This window comes from Ambystoma mexicanum, chromosome 11, assembly GCF_040938575.1.
Source record: "Ambystoma mexicanum isolate Mex_15411 chromosome 11, UKY_AmexF1_1, whole genome shotgun sequence".
Lineage (NCBI taxonomy): Eukaryota > Metazoa > Chordata > Amphibia > Caudata > Ambystomatidae > Ambystoma > Ambystoma mexicanum.
The window spans coordinates 19,181,626-19,201,883 of record NC_090934.1 but is presented as its reverse complement, the minus strand read 5'-3'; the positions used below and the strand labels follow the sequence as shown (position 1 = coordinate 19,201,883).

The 20,258-nt window shown below is 44.9% G+C and overlaps 1 protein-coding gene across 20 annotated transcripts in view; it reads left to right on the top strand.

Annotated features, from left to right (window-relative positions):
• The window catches only part of MACF1 (microtubule actin crosslinking factor 1), a 1,825,008-nt gene that overhangs the window by 836,775 nt on the left and 967,975 nt on the right, over positions 1 to 20,258 (top strand). For 19 of the 20 annotated variants that reach the window (XM_069622429.1, XM_069622430.1, XM_069622431.1 and 16 more), the window contains 2 exons: positions 16,873 to 16,998; positions 19,424 to 19,657. The exons of the other annotated variant lie outside the window; for it this stretch is intronic. In XM_069622429.1, coding sequence (XP_069478530.1) covers positions 16,873 to 16,998; positions 19,424 to 19,657 — 360 coding nt within the window. The remainder of the gene's footprint in view (positions 1 to 16,872; positions 16,999 to 19,423; positions 19,658 to 20,258) is intronic. 20 annotated transcript variants of the gene reach the window in all.

Here is a 20,258-nt window from a genome sequence, read left to right as displayed (position 1 = left end):
AAAATGGGAGATGTGCGAATACGAAAGTGGGAGCAAACTCCCAAAAGTAAATGAAAAGAGACTGTCCATAAATATAAGAGTATTGAGAAGCATTGGATGGGCCCAGGAGGGCCGCAGAGACCCCACAAAGAGAACAGAATAAATGCTAACAAAGTAAGGCACCTGGTTGTGCGACCAGTATTGGGTGGACTGTGCGGTCTGACAACTGCGCCAGAACCAGAGGAGTCGTGGCTGGGAAAGAAAGCTGCCGGAAGTACAACAGTGGCAAACCCAAAAAGGACTTGGTTCAGAGTGGGGAAGGGTATCCCACCAGTAACCAAGGGGAAGAATGACAATTTGCTAATAAGACTGTGTGAATTGAACTTTTGTGTTTACCAAGAAGCAACCTTGAAACAATTGAGTATTTGTGAACAGTCCAGAGGCTCTAGCTCCTGGCTAGGGGAGTCCAAAGGACCCGTTGCAGAGGAATACCTCAACCAAAGAAGGTATTGTGAACTTTTGTCAAGTCTACTGAGTTGCCAAGGGAATCAATCCTGAGACCCTGTGGAACTTTCAAAACGTGAGTGCCTTGAACTTGAGGAAGAGAGCTGCAGAAGAGCTCCATTGTTACCCTAACTTTAATTTCAACACTATTGAGTTGTTCTGTAAAGGTGGAGGCAAGCATAGGTTTTGATGCAGACAGAGGTTTACTTTTGACGGACAGACTGACTTCCCTTAGTTAGCCTTTAGTTAGGGAACATTCACACCTCAGAGTTGGGGCAAGTTGGGTATTTTCCCATCCTGACCACTGAAATAAAGTGATGTTGAAAATCTATATATCTGCCTGTGTCAACTCTTCATACCATGCCAGTCTCACAGTACCCACTGATCCGAAGTGATCTCCTCCCGTGCATGGTTAAAAGATGTTAGACAACTCCAGAATGGGGAGACATGAGAGGGGACCCGTACTGTTAGGTCATTTGCTGCTAGGGTTTGGGGAGCCTCCAGCAGCACAGTTTCTCCCTCTACCATTCCAACATGGAAATCCCCGCTGTTGTGGGGATTTGAAGCCGATGTAGGTACCCTGACCGGAAAACCAAGGGGCTCCTCCTGACCTATAAAGCCCCTGGGATGAACGGGCAGATGACTGCTCATGAAAGGACCAGCGGGTATTAAATGCCCTTTGCAGGACAAATGGTTTGACCAAGATTTGGTTAAGTGATTTTAGAGTCTTGTGCTCTTTTTTAGCGGTTTCCAGGGCCTCTTCAATCGCCTTACCTAAAAGAGCAGAATCTTCCACTGACTTAGTGATTAGGGAAGTCTGGGTCGCCGGCTAAAATCAAATAAAATGTAGCCAGGCATGGTTTTTTAAGAATCCCATGTGCAATGACGAGTCCCGCTGTTTCAGCACAATCCAGAGTGTTGTTCAGGATGTTCTAAGTGACATGGCGTCCTTCAGCGACCACAGCTAGGAGGTGGGTGCGGGCTGGCTCTGGGACGTTCTGAAGTCCCTCCTGTTCGAGAACCCATTGTACATCACTATAGCTCACAAGGAGCGTGGTGTTGTTGGCAATTCAGGTCCAAAAAGCAGCAGAAGTGGGGACAAATTTGCCAAGAGCTCACAGCTTCTTCCAATGCTTGTCTGTGGGAGACTCTGACGAGGATCGCAGCACTCCTGATTTTTTCCTGGTGGTTGTAATGGCCAGTGAGCACGGACAGCATGGCCTCTGATATACAGAGAGTCTGATGGTGATGGGTTGAATATCTTTTCTACTGGAGGATTGACAGCCCAAGTGAGTGTGTCAGCAAGGAGGGAGCCAGGTGTTTCTACACTGAGTTAAAGAGGGGAACAGCCTAGCCGACCAGGACATTGTCGGTCTTGGGTGGCGATTTTAAAATGATCAGTCGCCTTCTTGAGAAGGTTGAAAAGCATCTGGTTGTCAATGGGTGATGAGTCCCTGGGCTGAACAACGGGAGGAGTGTCCAAGAAGATGCTGTCTTGGTCGTGGGAAGGGGTAGTGTGCCAAGTACCCATATCATCAGTGGGGTTCCAGTTTAGTTAATGTCCTGGTCGGGGCCATTCTTGTCGTCCATGAGGTTCCTATGGACATTGTTTATCCGGTGATTCAAATTGTGCACCTGGTTAAAGGAGCCTCTGGAACTTCAGAGGAATAGGACACAAATCCACAGACCTCTTTTGAGGATATCATCGACTGGTCTGAAAAGTTGATAAACCTGCCCATTTTAGCCATACTTGCCTCAAATTTCTCTATAGTCCACCAAGAGGAGTTGGACTCATCAATGGGTGTGAAGGACTGGGCAGCTGGAACAGGATCCTTCTGTAGGGCCTTGGATATAGGGGGAGCAGCTGGGGAATACCCCACTGGTAATGGGGCGGCCTTATTAGGGTCAGAACCCTGTAAACAGGCTTTGAAGAGCTTCTCCCAAAGCTTTGGGAGCATATTGGATGAATGGGCCGGTTTCAGCGTATTTTTGACGCTACCACATTGAGTACCGACGCTTTAATGGGAGCGGCCGCCGAAGAAGTCATCTTAATGATGTGTGCAGGCCGCGATGGCGGGTCTGCAGAGGGCGTTGAACTACAAGGTTCAGTAGGCACTGTCAAACTTTTCGACAGGTTCGCGGGCATCGAAGTGCGTAGGACCAAGGGAGGTGTCTGCTACTGGCCTTGACGCCAGATATGCTGAAAAGCCAAGCGGGTCATCAGAGCTGGTGAGTCGAGGGGAGAGGCGATGAAAACTGAACTGTGTTGAACGAAAGCCGCAAAATAGCAACTTAAGGGAAATTCAAAGAACTGATAGAATAAAGGGGAGACCAGCTACAGAGGGATCCAGCACCATGTGGGTGCTTTTTCAAGAGACTTTGGTCAAGCCTGTGTCTGTTGAAGCTGTGAATACCAGAAGGCCTTGGCAAAGCCGCAAAGGAACAGTCAAAGTAGTCAAACAGCGGTCTTGCAAAATCCTCTGTACATTCGAAAGACTTTGACCGACAGTGAATGGCATGATTGATAAAACAGTGAACCCGGCAGAGGGATGCTGACAAAAAGGTTGAAGTCTGAAACCCCTATGACCAGTGTGTCGGTATAAGTAACCTGATCGAGGGATGTCCATGTTGAACTTTTTTAATAAATTTATAGAAGAGCTTGGCTATGTTGGTCAGGTCTGACATGCCGACATCTTTTTTCAGTAACGAGTACAAATGCTCTTGTCGCACGTTCCCTGTGGTCGCGTCCCCTTGGGTAGTGGTTTAGCCAAGTGAAAACCACATATAAATGGTTAAGTAAAGAGAAAAGATCCCAAGTTGAGACTGCGCCCAGTTTTTTCAACAAGCGTTTTATTATATTGCTGCCCTTAGTGATGACAAGTGTTTCGGTCCCTCTTGGACCTTTCTCAGATCAGGGCTGATAAAATGTATCAATCAAAAGAAATTATCACAAAATGATAGATATTTTAAAAATCATATGAAAGCAAAATCAAAAGATGACAGAAATGTTCATTCACATGTTTTACCAATTATGACAGTAATTGATGGATTAAAGCAAACCATAAAAAATAACAGTTATTAAATCAAAGTAAACCAAAATGCCAGACAAAAAATGGAGTGGGGAATAGGGAGGAATAGTGGGGGTCAAGAGATAGGCAAAACCACATTTTCGTTAGTCAATGTTACATGTTGTGTCACATAGGAAATCAAGGGAATTTGGATTCAAGTTATCTTTTTTACCTTATCTTCATCTACTGCCCCTTATGGGTTAAAGCAGATAGTAGTCTCTCTTCGAGTCTCGGTTTAGATCCCTTAAATAAAATACACAAATCACACAAAGTTGTCACCTCTAATTTTGTGTGCAAGATCTCCATAGGTATCACCGAATATTGCGAAATAGTAATTCTCTAAATCAAATAGGTGTGTTTCTTTTAATTCTTAAGCGTTGAATTGTCGTAAGGATGTTCATATGTCTCCATTACTTTGAGTGCCTAATTAATAGTACTGTGCGTTATCCATAAATTTCATACCTACATTTATGAGAAAGTAATGCCCTTATTCCTTTTATGTATATAAATACTCATTAAGGTTTTTCAAGTCGTTCTTAACTGACTGTGTATTCTGGCTTTTATAAATGTTATAATAAGGAAACCCGTGCGCGTGTAAATGCTGTGCACGGCAAGACAATAATAATGCTGCCTCGTGCTTATATCTTAGTCCCGAAGTCGCGGCTGATGTTTCTAACAAACGCAGCGTGTGCTACACTTGCAGGACAGTCTCTTACCTGACAACTTTGTACTCACGTCTAATCGCGTGCCGCAGATTCTCCTGAGGGGCCAGGGATCGGCACCAAGTCCCTCATTATTGTGTTCATGTTGTCATGGAAACGGATCCTAGCCCTGGTCAGTTTTCTAATTCTGTGACAGCATTTCACCTATGCTCTCGTGGCGCCATTTTAAGCTAGTGTTTTTAAAGTTACTCTGGTGTATTTCAGGCATGTTTTCTATTCAATTTCATTCACCATAACTTTTGATGTATTTTCAGAAATTACTGAAACTTACTATGCCATGTACTACATCATTCCGAGATTAAATTGACAGTGTTATATACTTACGAAACTTTTTAAGACACCCGTATTTTTTGCAATTGCGTAATGGTTGCATGCATGTTAATCCTGGGTTCTAGTCTCATTTAATGGATTATTAATGAGACAAATAACCACTTAGGGTTCATGTCTAATATAATTTGTGTAACTATTGTCACTTACTATGAGTGCCAGTCGGAGCATTACTATTCTCATATGAAGATAGAATGCTAGAGTGCCGTACTGAAACCTGTTCAGAGAGATAGGTACAAGTATACACATTACAATATATTCGTGGTAGTTAATTTGGACAAATAAGGTTATGAAAGAGAAAAGGGTCCTCTATAGAAAGGACACCATTTCATTGTCCGTGTTTAATCCAAGTACTGTAGAGTTCAGGTTGCAAATTATTCTCGCTTCCACTTGTCTTAGTTTCTTTTCTTTATTTCCACCTCTTCTGCCTAGTGAGATCTTCTCAAGGCCAATAAATCGTAATTCAGCTTTATTAGCCATCTGATGTTTTTCCTGCCAATGGTAGTCTTGGATCTTGACTGCCAATTTTGGCAAGATGTTCTCTGACTCATATCCTAAGTTCTCTTATAGTGCTACCAATGTAGACCAAATTGCAAACACATATAATTCCATACACTATATAGTTTGACCTGCAGTTGATTGGTTGTAGAATCTTCAGTGTTTTATTATTAGTGCCAGTAAATGTGCCCATTTTGTTGTGTGCACATTGTGCATGTATCACACTTTCTAAAACCATTTGTAGATGCTTTAAGCGAGTTCGTTGGTTCTTCCCCAGTCAGATCTGGTAAGTTCGATGGACTCCATTTTTTCTTTATGATTGGTGCCTTTTTGTATATAAGCCTTGGTTTGTCGTTCACAATGTTCTCATCCAGTTTGAGAAGGTGCCAGTGTTTTGCTAGTATTTTGTACAAATTTCTGTGGTCACTAGTGTATTTGGTGATAAATCCTATCGTTGGTTGCTCCATCCCTTTAGTCTTTGGTGTTAGTGTACGCTCTTGAGTTAGAATTGAGCTTTTTTCCAATGCTCTTTTGACACATTGTTCTGTATACCCTCTTTCCAGAAACCGGGCTGTTAAAAGAGAACATTCCTTCTCGAAGTGTTCCTTTGTTTGGCAATTTCTTCTTGCTCTTATAAATTCACCTATAGGCATGTTCAAAATTGTTGGTCTATAGTGGCAGCTCCCTGCGTGGAGAGTTGAATTCACTTCCGTTGGTTTCCGATATGTTAGGGTTCTGATCTGATTGTGATCAATGTATATTGTGAGATCGAGAAAATCTATGCTTGTCTCATTGCAGTTGCCCGTAAATTGTATTCCCATTTGATTTTGGTTGATTCTGTCTTTAAAGTCTGTAAAGTCTGAGGTTGTACCTTTCCATATTATTAATACATCGTCGATGTATCTCATCCAATGCACAAGTTCTCTCTCCTCTCATATGCGTTGTCTTTGTAGATGATTGTGTCTTCAAACTGGCCCATAAAGATGTTAGCTAGGGCCGATGCATATTTGGTGCCCATTGCTACGCCCTTTGTTTGTCTGAAAAAGTTATTGTAGAATTTGAAGATATTACTTTTAAAGGTCAGTTCCAGCATTTCTTTCACCATTTGAATTTGTAGGTACATCGATGCAGAATCCTCCTTAAAGATATGATCAATTGCTTTCAAGGCCATGTGTGCTGGATCGATGTATATAATGCGCATACATCCAAAGTTGCAAGTTGATGATTGCTTTCCCAATTTATGCTTCTCAACTTTAGAATGACATCAGTAGTATCCTTTATATATGCCTTCAATCTCATTGCTCTTGGTCTTAGGATGTATAACATTATATATAAATTAAAATCAAATGGGAATACAATTTACGGGCAACTGCAATGAGACAAGAATAGATTTTCTCGATCTCACAATATACATTGATCACAATCAGATCAGAACCCGAACATATCGGAAACCAATGGAAGTGAATTCAACTCTCCAAGCAGGGATCTGCCACTATAGACCAACAATTTTGAACATACCTACAGGTGAATTTATAAGAGCAAGAAGAAATTGCCAAACAAATGAACACTTCGAGAAGGAATGTTCTCTTTTAACAGCCAGGTTTCTGGAAAGAGGGTATACAGAACAATGTGTCAAAAGAGCATTGGAAAAAAGCTTAATACTAACTCAACACCAAAGACTAAAGGGATGGAGCAACCAATGATAGGATTTATCACCAAATACACTAGTGACCACAGAAATGTGTACAAAATACTAGCACCTTCTCAAACTATACAAAAAGGCACCAACCATAAAGAACAAATTGAGTCCATCGAACTTACCAGATCTGACTGGGGAAGAACCAACGAACTGGCTTAAAGCATCTATAAATGGTGTTAGAAAGTGTGGTACATGCACAATGTGCAAATTTGCACACAACAAAACTGACACATTTACTGGCACTAATAATAAAACACTGAAGATTCTACAACCAATCAACTGCAGGTCAAACTATGTAGTGTATGGAATTATATGTGTTTGCAATTTGGTCTACATTGGTAGCACTATAAGAGAACTTAGGATACGAGTCAGAGAACATCTTGCCAAAATTGGCAGTCAATATCCAAGACTACCGCTGTCATGATCCATCGATCACGCCCTTTTTGGTCTTCCTGGTCCCTGGCACGTCGGGGGTTACTCGCGGTAGTACACCCAACATGGCCGTATACACGGAACGCAGTCTATCGACCTTTACGTCCTAGGCAGCACGCTCTATAAATTAGCCACCCCCCTGCGACTCCGCGTGTCTCAACGCTACCGTTAGTTGTGGCTTGACGTGTGTCGTAGTTCGTGCTCCTGGAACTGTGTTGCTTCTCAAATTCCCAGAACCCATTCTTTACTCCTTTTCCTTCCCCTCTCCTTGTACCTTATCCTTCCGCATTTCACGCGGTCTGCCCCCGAAGGTTGCCTTCCTTCCTGGTCTTCCTGGAGTTCCTTGATCCTGGACGAAGAAGGTGAACGAATCCTGGAATCCGAAGACGGACGAGCGGGCTTATACAAGACCCGAACAGCACAGAAGAAAACCCCGGCGAAGGATTCCGCCAAGCAGCGAAAACAGGTGAGAAAAAGTGAAACCTATGACAGATTGAGACGCCACCTGATTGATTTTGATACGGACATGGAAGCGGCCATCCAGGACCTTATGCGTGGTATGCAAGAGTTGACAACCGAAGTGCAGAATTTAAAGGCAGAGAACGCGGCCTTAAGGCAATTGGTGTTATCCCGTGAATCCGCCACGAAAGAGAGTGTAATACTGGGCAGTGTTGCTGATAAATATGATGGTTCCGCAAAGAGCCTTCGTGGATTCCTTGATGCATGTTTGGTCCACTTTACCTTTAAGCCCTATTATTTTTCTACACCTAGGGCTAAGGTGGGGTTTATTATCTCGCATCTTTCCGGTAATGCCTTGACCTGGGCTACCCCACTAGTTAACTCTGGGGATGCTCTCCGGGATGACTACGACGTCTTCATACAGGCCCTTAAGACCATGTTTGACTGCCCAGAACAGGTCTACAGTGCTCAAGAACGTCTACTCGACTTTCAACAAGGTACCCAGGATATGCTCACGTATGTCACTCGCTTCAAACAGCTGGCTAAAGAAGCGGATTGGTCCTCTGAAGCTTGTTTTACTCTATTCCGAAGAGGGATAAACGAAGACATCAAGGATGAACTAGCCAGAGTGGCATGCCCGAGTTCCTATCAAGCCTTGATGGACCTCACCCTACAGATTGACTTTCGCATCCAGGAAAGAAGGGCAGAAAAAAAGAAAAGCAAGGTACCACTCCAAAAGAATCCCATTGGAATACCCTTGAACCCCGAAGGCATTTCTACTTCCAGCAACAAGCCTGAACCTATGCAGCTAGGGGCATTCCGTGGACCTATATCCTCCCAGGAAAGGATGCATAGGATCCATACCGGATTGTGCAACATTTAGTGAGAGAGTGCCCAATTGCCCCCCCACGGCGTTCGGGAAACGCCAGCTCCCGATCCTAAATGGAGCACAGGTTCGGGAGAGAGATTCCTGCTCCACATCTATTCCATCCTTGAACTCTCCTGGACAAAATTCTTTGGTAATCTTACAGGCCTTCTCATCGCCATCCAAGAAGGAAACATATCCCATCCTGGCACTGGTGGACTGTGGAGCTATGGGGGTGTTCATAGACCAAGAATGGGTCCTTAAACATCATATTCCTTACGAATACCGGACTATAATGCCACCTGTAGAAGCAATTGATGGAAGACCTCTTTCCTCAGGACCCATCACCCTTCAGACCAAGGAAATCGAGCTTGCTATCAACCACCATCGAGAAAAGATAAGATTTGACATCATCAAATCGGCTCATTACCCAATGGTTCTGGGAATGCCCTGGCTTCAAAAACACAACCCGTTCATCAATTGGGCAGCGGGTTCCCTGTTCCTGGGTTCTGAGTTTTGTATGTCCCATTGCATAATTTCGGACCTTGTTCCGACACCATCAGAGGGACTTCCTACGAACCACCAAGGTACAATTTCAGTCTCAAACATTATCCGGGTTCCGGAGATATACCAGGAATATTCTGATGTTTTCTCCTCTGCGATTGTCCAGGCGCTACCTTCCCATAGACCAGAAGACTGTGTTATAGAAACGGAACCTTCTGCTGTGATTCCCTTTGGAAGGATGTTCATCCTTTCCGAACCAGAAAAGAAAGCCCTTCGAGAATACCTGGATATAAATCTTGCAAATGGCACCATACGACCCTCTAAATCCCCCAGCAGGGGCCTCATTGTTTTTCGTTCCTAAGAAAGACACCCAGGAACTCAGACCGTGTCTGGACTATCGAGGTCTAAATCAATGCACCCTTAAGGATCGCTATCCGTTACCCCTGATCTCGGACTTCCTGGAGGCAGTAAGGGGCGCAGTTGTTTTTACCAAGTTGGACCTCAGGGGTGCCTACCATTTGATCCGTATTAGGGCAGGAGTCGAGTGGAAAACAGCCTTTCGAACACCCTTTGGTCACTTTGAATACTTGGTCATGCCCTTTGGACTTGCTAATGCCCCAGCGGTCTTCCAACGCTTCATGGATCGGGTGTTCTCAGACATGTTATTTCTTTTCGTGATTGTGTATCTGGACGATATCCTAATATTTTCGAAGGACCCTTCCAAGCACGAAGAACATGTTAAGGCTGTGTTACAGCGGCTACGCGAAAACAAGCTCCTGACAAAGCCAGAGAAGTGTATCTTCCATGCTTCTACTATACACTACCTAGGATTTGTCCTTCGTCCAGAAGGCATCGATATGGATCAATCCAAGGTTAAGGCTATATTATCCTGGCCAAGCCCCACGTCTGTGAAACAAATCCAATCCTTCCTGGGGTTGGCAAATTTTTACAGGAAATTCATATCTTCCTTTTCCAACCAATCGTTGCCCTGTTAAAGAAAGATGCTCCCTTCCTTTGGACCACAGCTCAAGAGGAAGCCTTCCAACGGTTGAAGACTGAGTTTACCCAGGCCCCCATCCTGGCTCAGCCTGATGTCAACCGACCATTCATAGTGGAAACAGACGCCTCCAGGTACGCTGTTGGAGCCATGCTAAAACAGCTATTCGGGGACAGGATGGAACATCCCATCACCTACCTTTCATGGACATTAACTCCTAGTGAAACCCATTACTCATGTCATGATCTCTGCTTCCAAAAGGTCAGGGTTTTCCCAACTCCCTTGGAAGCAGATCCATAACCCAGGTTCCGAGTGCCAACCAGTCCCAATTGGGACCTTTTGGACCCAGTCCTGGCGCCAGTGGCACCAGGCTCATAAATATGCCCAGTCCCAGCGCTGGAAGCGCCGGGCTCATAATGCTTGGGTGGACTTACCTTCAGCAGACCATGCTGCTTACTTGCCTGCCAGTTGAGCCTCTGATCCTCTTCTGTTTGGAACTACTTTTCCTGTTGGGTGGGGCTGGAGCCACTCCCTAGATTCAGAACACTGGAACTCTTCTGGAAGGCAGGAACTCTTTTCTTACCAGGAACTCTTTTCTTACTTAGGCGTGGCTGTGGAAGGAGACACCTAAGCACTACAGGAGGCTATTTAAACCACACCCGGTGGATGAATCTTGCTTTGCGTTATTCTGCAACCTCTGCAGCAGAACGCTCATCGTGTCTTCTGCATCCGGTCCTGGGCCTAAGGAAAAAGGCTTACCATCCTGAATCCAGTCTTCAGCAACACCTATAAAGACAAGAAAGAACAGGTTAGCATTCCGGCATCTGAAAGGCAAAGGCTTACCATCCTGAATCCAGTCTTCAGCAACACCTATAAAGACAAGAAAGAACAGGTTAGCATTCCGGCATCTGAAAGGCAAGTTTACCAACTCTTTGCACGCTCCGGAGGCCTTCGGCGCTGCATCCCGCATCTGAAAGACAAAACAAGGTGCGTTTAAAGACATTGGGGAACTTTAATACTCACGTGCCATTACTCCTTTCCACATCTAATCCAGTGGGTATTCCGGCACCCTGCAGCCGCTCCGAACTCGTACCTGCAAAATAAAAAGACAGTTAGAGCGCATAGTGAAGCAGGCAACAAGCGCTTACTTACGTGCTTCCAGGCGCTTCTATTCATCACACGGGCTCCATCTTCAACTCACTTCAGCCCGTCATCCGCCATCGCCGGAACCCTGCAAAACAAGAGACATCATTACTAAAGACTTTAAAGACATTTGAATGACTCGAAACTTACCGTTCGTGCAGTAAACGACGGACAGCAGTCCTCTGAAGTCAAGAGGCCTGCGCTACCTATCCAGTGAAGAAACTGGTTACAGCACCCTGCCCCGAGGCAGATGGAGAGCTCGGCATTCACTTACCTAAGGTGAGAGCGTTAACATTTGGGGGTCTACAGGAGAGGAGAAGAGGAAAGAGATAGGGACACCCCAATAACCCCAGTTCATTAACCCCATATTTTCTATCTGCAGACATCTTACTCTACACGTCAGGCATACAGTGCACAGAGGTCCAGCCCAAAGAGCCAACCGGGTGCTACACATCACCTTTGAAGATACGGTAGTCGCCCAGTCAAGACCGGCGCCTCTGCGAGAATCAGGTGAGCGTTACAACTCAGTCTTGGAAAAGGAACTGTTAGCCATCTGCCAACCCTTCACAGAGTGGCGTCATCTACTCCTCGGAGCGAAACAACCCGTCCAGGTCCGCACGGACCATCGAAACCTACAAGTACTGCAGGCCTTGGAATGTAGGAATAGCCGTCAAGCTCGGTGGGCCTTCTTTTCCCAATACCAGTTCCAGATTTGCCACGTTCCCGGAACACAAAATCTAATAGCTGACGCCCTCTCTCGACGTCCAGACTACAAGCCCCCGGGAGATCGGGCATATCCCAAGATGTTTCCTCATACAATATTTGTAGCTCAAGCAAAAAACTCCTGGAAGACATTTGTATGCAAACTCAGATTTCGGAACTCTGGAAGAGTCTTTCAGAAAAGAATCAGTTGGATCTGAGAACCAAGGACGGATACTTGTTTAAAAATACTAAACTGGTCATCCCCACACAGAAACTACAACAAAAAATAATAAACCTCTGCCATGATACTCTTCACTCCGGTCATCGTGGCATTTCCAACACCCTCCGTCTAATACAAAGACAATTCTGGTGGCCCAGGATGAAGGCTGATGTTCAACTATACATTCGATCTTGTTCTGTCTGTAATCAAAGTAAACATGACAATCAGAAACCAGCGGGATTCTTATTAGAGCTTACTCCACCAACAAGACCAAGGGAAATCATCGCTACAGACTTTATTGTGGAATTACCGCCATCCACAGGATACACCACTATCATGGTCACCATTGACTTGTTCACTCATATGGCTCATTATACACCTCTGTATAAATTACCATCCTCGTCAGAACTTGCTGGAATCTTCCTGGAACACATCTTCCGACTGCATGGACTTCCTTCCTAGATCATATCGGACAGAGGACCGCAGTATATCTCAGTTTTGGAAACATCTTTGCAGGATACTATGAATCCAACGAGCCCTATCCTCGGGATATCACCCCCAAACCAATGGAGCCACAGAACGAGTGAATCAAACCCTTGAACAATACCTTTGTTGTTTCTCTACTAAGGTCCAGGACGATTGGTCGCTTTTAATACCAGTGGCTGAATTCGCCTACAATAATTCGGACCATTCGGCTGTTGGGACTAGCCCTTTTTTTTGTAGCCAAGGATTCCATCCTTCGGTCTTACCTTCAGTCCTTCCGCACCCTACACCAGTTCCATCAGTCGATTCCTGGATTGAAACACTCATCAATGTACAGAGAGAAGCCAAAGAACATCTATAAAGGGCACAAATCCAAACCAAGCACAATGCAGATTCAAGAAGAAGACCAGGGCCTTCTTATACTATTGGGGATAAGGTATGGCTATCCTCGAAACTACTGCCCGACATCTCAGACCGAATAAATTGGCTCCCCGTTATTATGGACCTATCCGTGTAAAAGAAATCATTAACCCTGTGGCTTTTCGACTCAAACTACCAGATTCCTGGAAGAAAATACATCCAGTTTTTCACAAATCTCTATTGAAGCCTTACATCCAATCCACCCGGACTAATCTTAGACCCAGTCCTGTGATTGTCAATGACCAGCTGGAATACGAAGTATCGCAAATATGTGAATCCAGATATAGACGAGGACAACTTCAATACCTGGTGGAATGGAAGGGCTATCCACCCAGTGAACGTACCTGGGAACCAGTCTCAAACCTAAATTCCCCCAGATTGCTCAGAAGGTTCCATCTAATACATCAAGGTAAACTCGGTGGAACAGGGTTTAGAAGGGGGCATGCTGTCATGATCCATTGATCGCGCCCTTTCTGGTCCCTGGCACGTCGGGGGTTACTCGCGGTAGTACACCCAACATGGGCGTATACACGGAACGTGGTCTATCGACCTTTAAGTCCTAGGCAGCACGCTCTATAAATTAGCCACTCCCCTGCGGCTCTGTGCGGCTCAACGCTACCATTAGTTGTGGCTTGACGTGTGTCGTAGTTCGTGCTCCTGGAACTGTTACTTCCCAAATTCCCGGAACCCATTCTTTACTCCTTTTCCTTCCCCTCTCCTTGTACCTTATCCTTCCGCGTTTCACGCGGTCTGCCCCCGAAGGTTGCCTTCCTTCCTGGTCTTCCTGGAGTTCCTTGATCCCGGACGAAGAAGATGAACGAATCCTGGAATCTGAAGACGGACGAGCGGGCTTATACAAGACCCGAACAGCACGGAAGAAAACCCCGGCGAAGGATTCCGCCAAGCAGCGAAAACAGGTGAGAAAAAGTGAAACCTGTGACAACCATTGGCCTGCCATTGGCAGGAAAAACATCAGATGGCTAATAAAGCTGAATTATGATTTATTGGCCTTGAGAAGATCTCACTAAGCAGAAGAGGTGGAAATAAAGAAAAGAAACTAAGACAAGCGGAAGCGAGAATAATTTGCAAATTGAACTCTACAGTACTTGGATTAAACACGGACAATGAAATGGTGTCCTTTCGATAGAGGACCCTTTTCTCTTTCATAACCTTATTTGTCCAAATGAACTACCACAAATATATTGTAATGTGTATACATGTACCTATCTCTCTGAACAGGTTTCAGTACGGCTCTCTAGCATTGTATCTTCATATGAGAATTGTAATGCTCTGACTGGCACTCATAGTAAGTTACAATAGTTACACAAATTATATTAGACAGTGAACCCGAAGTGGTTATTTGTCTCATTAATAATCCATTAAATGAGACTAGAGCCCAGGATGAACAGCCATGCAACCATTACGTAATTGTAAAACATACGGGTGTCTTAAAAAATTTCGTAAGTATATAACACTGTCAATTAGATCTCGGAATGATGTAGTACATGGCATAGTAAGTTTCAGTACTTTCTGAAAATACATCAAAAGTTATGGTGAATGAAATTGAATAGAAAACATGCCTGAAATACACCAAAGTAACTTTAAAACACTAGCTTAAAATGGCCGCCACGAGAGCATAGGTGAAATGCTGTCACACAATTAGAAAACGGACCAGGGCTAGGATCCGTTTCCATGACAACATGAACACAATAATGAGGGACTTGGTGCCGATCGCTGGCCCCTCAGGAGAATCTGCGGCACACGATTAGACGCGAGTACAAAGTTGTCAGGTAAGAGACCGTCCTGCAAGTGTAGCACACGCTGCATTTGTTAGAAATGTCTGCCGTGACTTCGGGACTAAGATATAAATGCTCGGCAGCATTATTATTGTCTTGCCGTGCGCGGCGTTTACGCGTGCACGGGTTTTCATATTAGAACATTTATAAAAGCCAGAATACACAGTCAGTTAAGAACGACTTGAAAAACCTTAATGAGTATTTATATACATAAAAGGAATAAGGGCATTACTTTCTCATAAATGTAGGTATGAAATTTATGGATAACGCACAGTACTATTAATTAGGCACTCAAAGTAATGGAGACATATGAACATCCTTACGACAATTCAACGCTTAAGAATTAAAAGAAACACACCTATTTGATTTAGAGAATTACTATTTCGCAATATTCGGTGATACCTATGGAGATCTTGCACACAAAATTAGAGGTGACAACTTTGTGTGATTTGTGTATTTTATTTAAGGGATCTAAACCGAGACTCGAAGAGAGACTACTATTTGCTTTAACCCATAAGGGGCAGTAGATGAAAATAAGGTAAAAAAGATAACTTGAATCCAAATTCCCTTGATTTCCTATGTGACACAACATGTAACATTGACTAACGAAAATGTGGTTTCGCCTATCTCTTGACCCCCACTATTCCTCCCTATTCCCCACTCCATTTTTTGTCTGGCATTTTGGTTTACTTTGATTTAATAACTGTTATTTTTTATGGTTTGCTTTAATCCATCAATTACTGTCATAATTGGTAAAACATGTGAATGAACATTTGTCATCTTTTAATTTTGCTTTCATATGATTTTGAAAATATCTTTATAATTTTGGAATCATTTCTTTTGATTGATACATTTCATCAGCCCTGATCTGAGAAAGGTCCAAGAGGGACTGAAACACGTGTCATCACTAAGGGCTTTAATATAATAAAACGCTTGTTGAAAAAACTGGGCGCAGTCTCAACTTGCGATCTTTTCTCTTTACTTAACTGTTTTAATAAAGGTTGGCAAGAGTGAAGTGAACCCGGTAGAGGGACGCTGACAGAAAGGGACTCAGCCTGAATTGTTTAAAAGGAAAAGCATAGTGAACCCAGTAGAGGGAGGCTGAGAATTGAGAGGGGTCTACACCCGGAAGAGGGGGACCCAGGGGTTAGAAATCATCACCCTAACACCAGAAGGCCATAGTGAACCCGGCAGAGGGAGGCTGAGATAGGAAAGAGGTCTGCGCCCGGCAGTGGGGGACCCAAGGGTGAAGAACCCTCATCCTAAGTGCCATAGGAAAGGAACCACATATCAGGCCCTCGGAGACCAGAGAGATAAATACCACAAATCCTGACGTTGCTAAAGACTTTTGTGGATCTGAGCCCGGCAGAGGGGAATCCAAGGGTGACAAGGATCACGTTACGTACGACGAACTGTCATTTGTTATTTTTTGTGAATACATCAGGTCTTCGAGGGAAAGAGACTTTTTGGCTTCAAAAGAGACTTAACCATTGAAGAGCCTGATGGCCTAAAATGGAACTGTCAGCTTGTGCTGTGACAGTTTAAGTGTGTGGTGTGCTCAGAAGTGCCACCTTATCCCGTGCTCAAAACGTGGGGCAGGGAGACCCCTGGCTAACGCATTCTGACATATTATTTGAGAACACTTTTTTCTTTGTAAATTGTATTCCACACTCTTTTTGTAAGTAGCGTAAGCACTGGCAATATGTTTTTCTTAGGATAGGCCTTTTTATTTGACAAGACACCACTAAGACTGCCTTATTTTCATTTGATGGTCGAAGCTTGCTCCTATCTTAGATTTAGAGGTTTATGTTAGGCGTTTTTCCACCCTGCATTCATAATTAAATAAACACCCTTGAACTGTGATTACGTGTCTGTCTGTACTGTTTACTATGTTCATATAAAGCCTACAGAAAAATGCTCTGGTCCCCATACTGTGGGTTTGGGTATCCCACAAATGCTAAGTGTGGGAGGGGAGTACATGAATCATTACAGTGAGTAACTTCTACCTAACTGCTGATGCTCTGCCCCTCATGTCGATTTTTATTTATTTTCAGGCCAACATAAAAGCTGAAGAGGAGAGACTTCTTGGAGAACTGAAGCGTCTTCTGGATTGGGTGGGCCAGACTTCTCGCTCTCTGGATGACGACATCAGCCTGACAAAGCTCCAGGAGCGCTATAAGGTAAGTCTACGATTATCATAAACCACTGCTTGTGGCTGAGCTGGCAGTGGTATCATTTGAAGCCCTGGCTGCCACAGGCCTGCAGGATTGGAGATGAGGTAGCAATGCTATAGGGCAGGGTTGTCCAATTCTGGGCCTCAACGGCCACAGTCCTGATGGGTTGTCAGGATATCCCTCATTAATAGTCATCTGGAAAATTGCATACCTTTAGAATCATTGTATGAAAATGTATCTCATGAATATTAATGAAGGGTATTGGAAAACCTGACATGGATCTGGCCCTCGAGGCCTGGAATTGGACAACCCTGCTATACGGTAATGCCCTGGATGGCACAAGTCCTAAGATGTGGTGATGGCACTAGTAGTGATATAAGGCAAGTCCACAACATCAGCACTCTAAAGTGATCCCCTGCTTCTGCGGTAGCGATATGTGGTGAGGACCTGGGTGGTCGTGGGCTCCTCTAGCAGTAGTGTTTCTCCCTGGCTTTCAGAGAGCTCACAGCCTAGCACGGCTCTGGCAGCTCGATAGGTGAGACACAGGAGGACAAGGACAACGTATGGGCTAGAACTTCCTTGCGCCGTACGGTGAACCATGGGAGCAGCACACACTCCTTTTTGTTTCATTACATAGAATAACTGATGCACTGGTTCAACGCAAAGGATGAGGACACCAGAGGGGTGGGTATGTGCTCCACAGGTTAGGCACCAGACACCTTGGCACAATAGGACACCTCCCACCTGGGGAGACAGTGGAAGGGGGTGTACATAGGAATGTAGATCTCTGCCCTGGGGGCCTTATGGTGGTTACGACGCCAAGTGACCTACTCTTTTAAAATCCCTTTGCCTGCAGAAACCACAAGACAGTGGCCATGTGACGGTGCATGTGCATTTTCACCTCCCACCTAAGCAGTGCTACTAACACGGAAGATTTCTAAAAATTCTGAAGAGAAAAACTGGGCAATTCGGTTTGCTCAGAAAGATGCTTCCTGACAGACACAACGTTGGAATAATTTCATGCGTTTGTATTACTTTTGATGAATGATTCTTTGTATCCCTAAACTGGCTGTTAGATTTATCTTTGGACAGAGGTCTGCAAGCTGCGGTTCGCCAGATGTTTTGGACTACGACTCCCATGATCCCGCCTCATTGGCTATGCTGTCATGGGACGATGGAGTTGTGGTCCAAAACATCTGGAGAGCCAAAGGTTTCAGACATCTGCTCTAAGGGATCCCGCTTAGTTCCTTTTTCTGTGCACAGAGGTGGAGTCTCTGAACACTGCTTGATCACTGTTATTTCACCACTTTATGGTTCTTTAGCATCGGTTTGGTTTTTATTTGAAATTCCTCTCTTTTCCTACCTATTTAATGGGCTTTCCCCCCTCTGGAGAGTGAGGTCTAGTTCTCAGTTTTCCACTTAAGCAAGAAATCATTGCACAAGTGAAAATCTAAAGGTCCAGCAGAACCAGAGACCGCTCCTCTGAAAACTTAGACCATTTGCCTCCTTACACTGCTCAAGACTACTGCCACACTGCAAAATGCTGCAGAGCCAAAGAAGGTACAGATGAGAAGGTAGCATGAAACGAGAGGAGTAGGTGAACTATGGGTTGTGTGGCGGCCCAACGCTAGCAAACACACATCTGTATAGACGATGGGGCACCTGAGTGGTCCTAAAGATCTTTTCAGTGATTGCTGGATTTAATGTGCAAGTTCCCCAGTTAGTCTCTAAGATTCCTGTGAGTGCTCTGCCCTGAGCTTTCCTCCACCTGCTGCAGATATGTCCTCGTGTTTCAGGAGGAAGCAGGAGGACTCTACCTGTATCCCTGAGCGATTAAGTTTTAGTTGTAGGGATGCTCACACATCTGCAGGGTCTAGGCGCTTTCAGGTCTACTGGGTGTTGCCAAAAGGTGTTTTGGATAGGGCGCAGCTGTCATTGGTTGGACTTTGTATCATTGTTTCCTTTGCCAAAAGTGCAGTCTCTGCCCTGCTCAGGTTACCAACAGAGTGGAGTCTGAGTGAATGGTACCTTGGATGAACATTGTTTATAGGTGAATGTGAGCGGGAGTAAGACGGGGTTCTATAAACTGGCATTGAGCTATAGGTGTGATTTTGCCTTCGAAGGAAGTACTGTGAGCCGTGACTGATGCATGTGCACCCGAACCGTCTGAAAAAATGAGAGGGACGTTTGGTAACCAGGGCATTCTCTCATTGGTTGGCAAATGTTTTAATGTTTCTTAAGCCGGGCTGCGTGCTTCTTCAATGCCTTTCTGTTACTTTAGTCCAAGCCAGCTATTTCTCACAGTTTAATAAATATTTGACCTTTTGAATATCCTAAATGATGTTGCATACTATCTATTGCTTGAATTTCCAGTGTGAGGAGGGCTAGTGCGCCCTGGCCTCCACAAACCTCTTTGTCCTTTCTCCTGCAGGGACTTCGCCCTGACATGGCTAACATACGCCAGCAGCTGGATACTGCTGCTTACGACATCCAGTTCTTCATTTCCGAGCATGCCCAGGACTTAACCCCGCAGCAGAGCCGCCAGCTCCTCCGGCTTCTGAACCAGCTGCAGAGAGAGTTCCGTGAGCTCTGCGAGAGGCTGGCAGCACAGGAGGAAGGGGTTGTGCTGCGGCTGCAGCAGGCAGAGAGTAGCGCCGAGGCACAGGTCAGCCGCCCTGGACCATCCTCTCCTGGTCCAGCCTCTGTCTGTCCATCCTTCTGTCTCCTTGTATCTAACATGTTGGCTTTGCGTTTTTCAGATTGAGTGTGCTCCTAACACAGAAGATCGCTTGACAGCCGAAGAGCTGGAAGTTTCTGGAAAGTTCTTGTGGGCTCTTTCATCTGTGAAGCTGCGCTGCAGGTTTCTGTGGCTGCTCACAGTTCATGTTTTTTAATAGCAGCGTGCCCTGCGTGGAATGGTCGGCAGGACTGGCTTCCACACACCATGCTCAACTGCTCTGATAGGCAGGATTAGAGCTCAGAGTAGCGGACAGAGACCCTGAGTGCTGGGCACCCTCCATCCACTGCCCCATTGGGCTAAAGTAGATCAACACTCACTCAGCGTCACTCTGCATTCAGCTCTGCTCACTTGGTATTCTCATCTTTGCTCAGACAAGCTCTCCACTCACAGCTTTGCTCACTCAGCACCATTCTGCACTCACTCAGCATCTGAAGGAATTCCACCCAGCTCACTCGCTCACTTACATCTATCTTTACTCTGGATGAATTGGTAATCCTACATCTGCATGCTCCTCATCTCTCTGCAC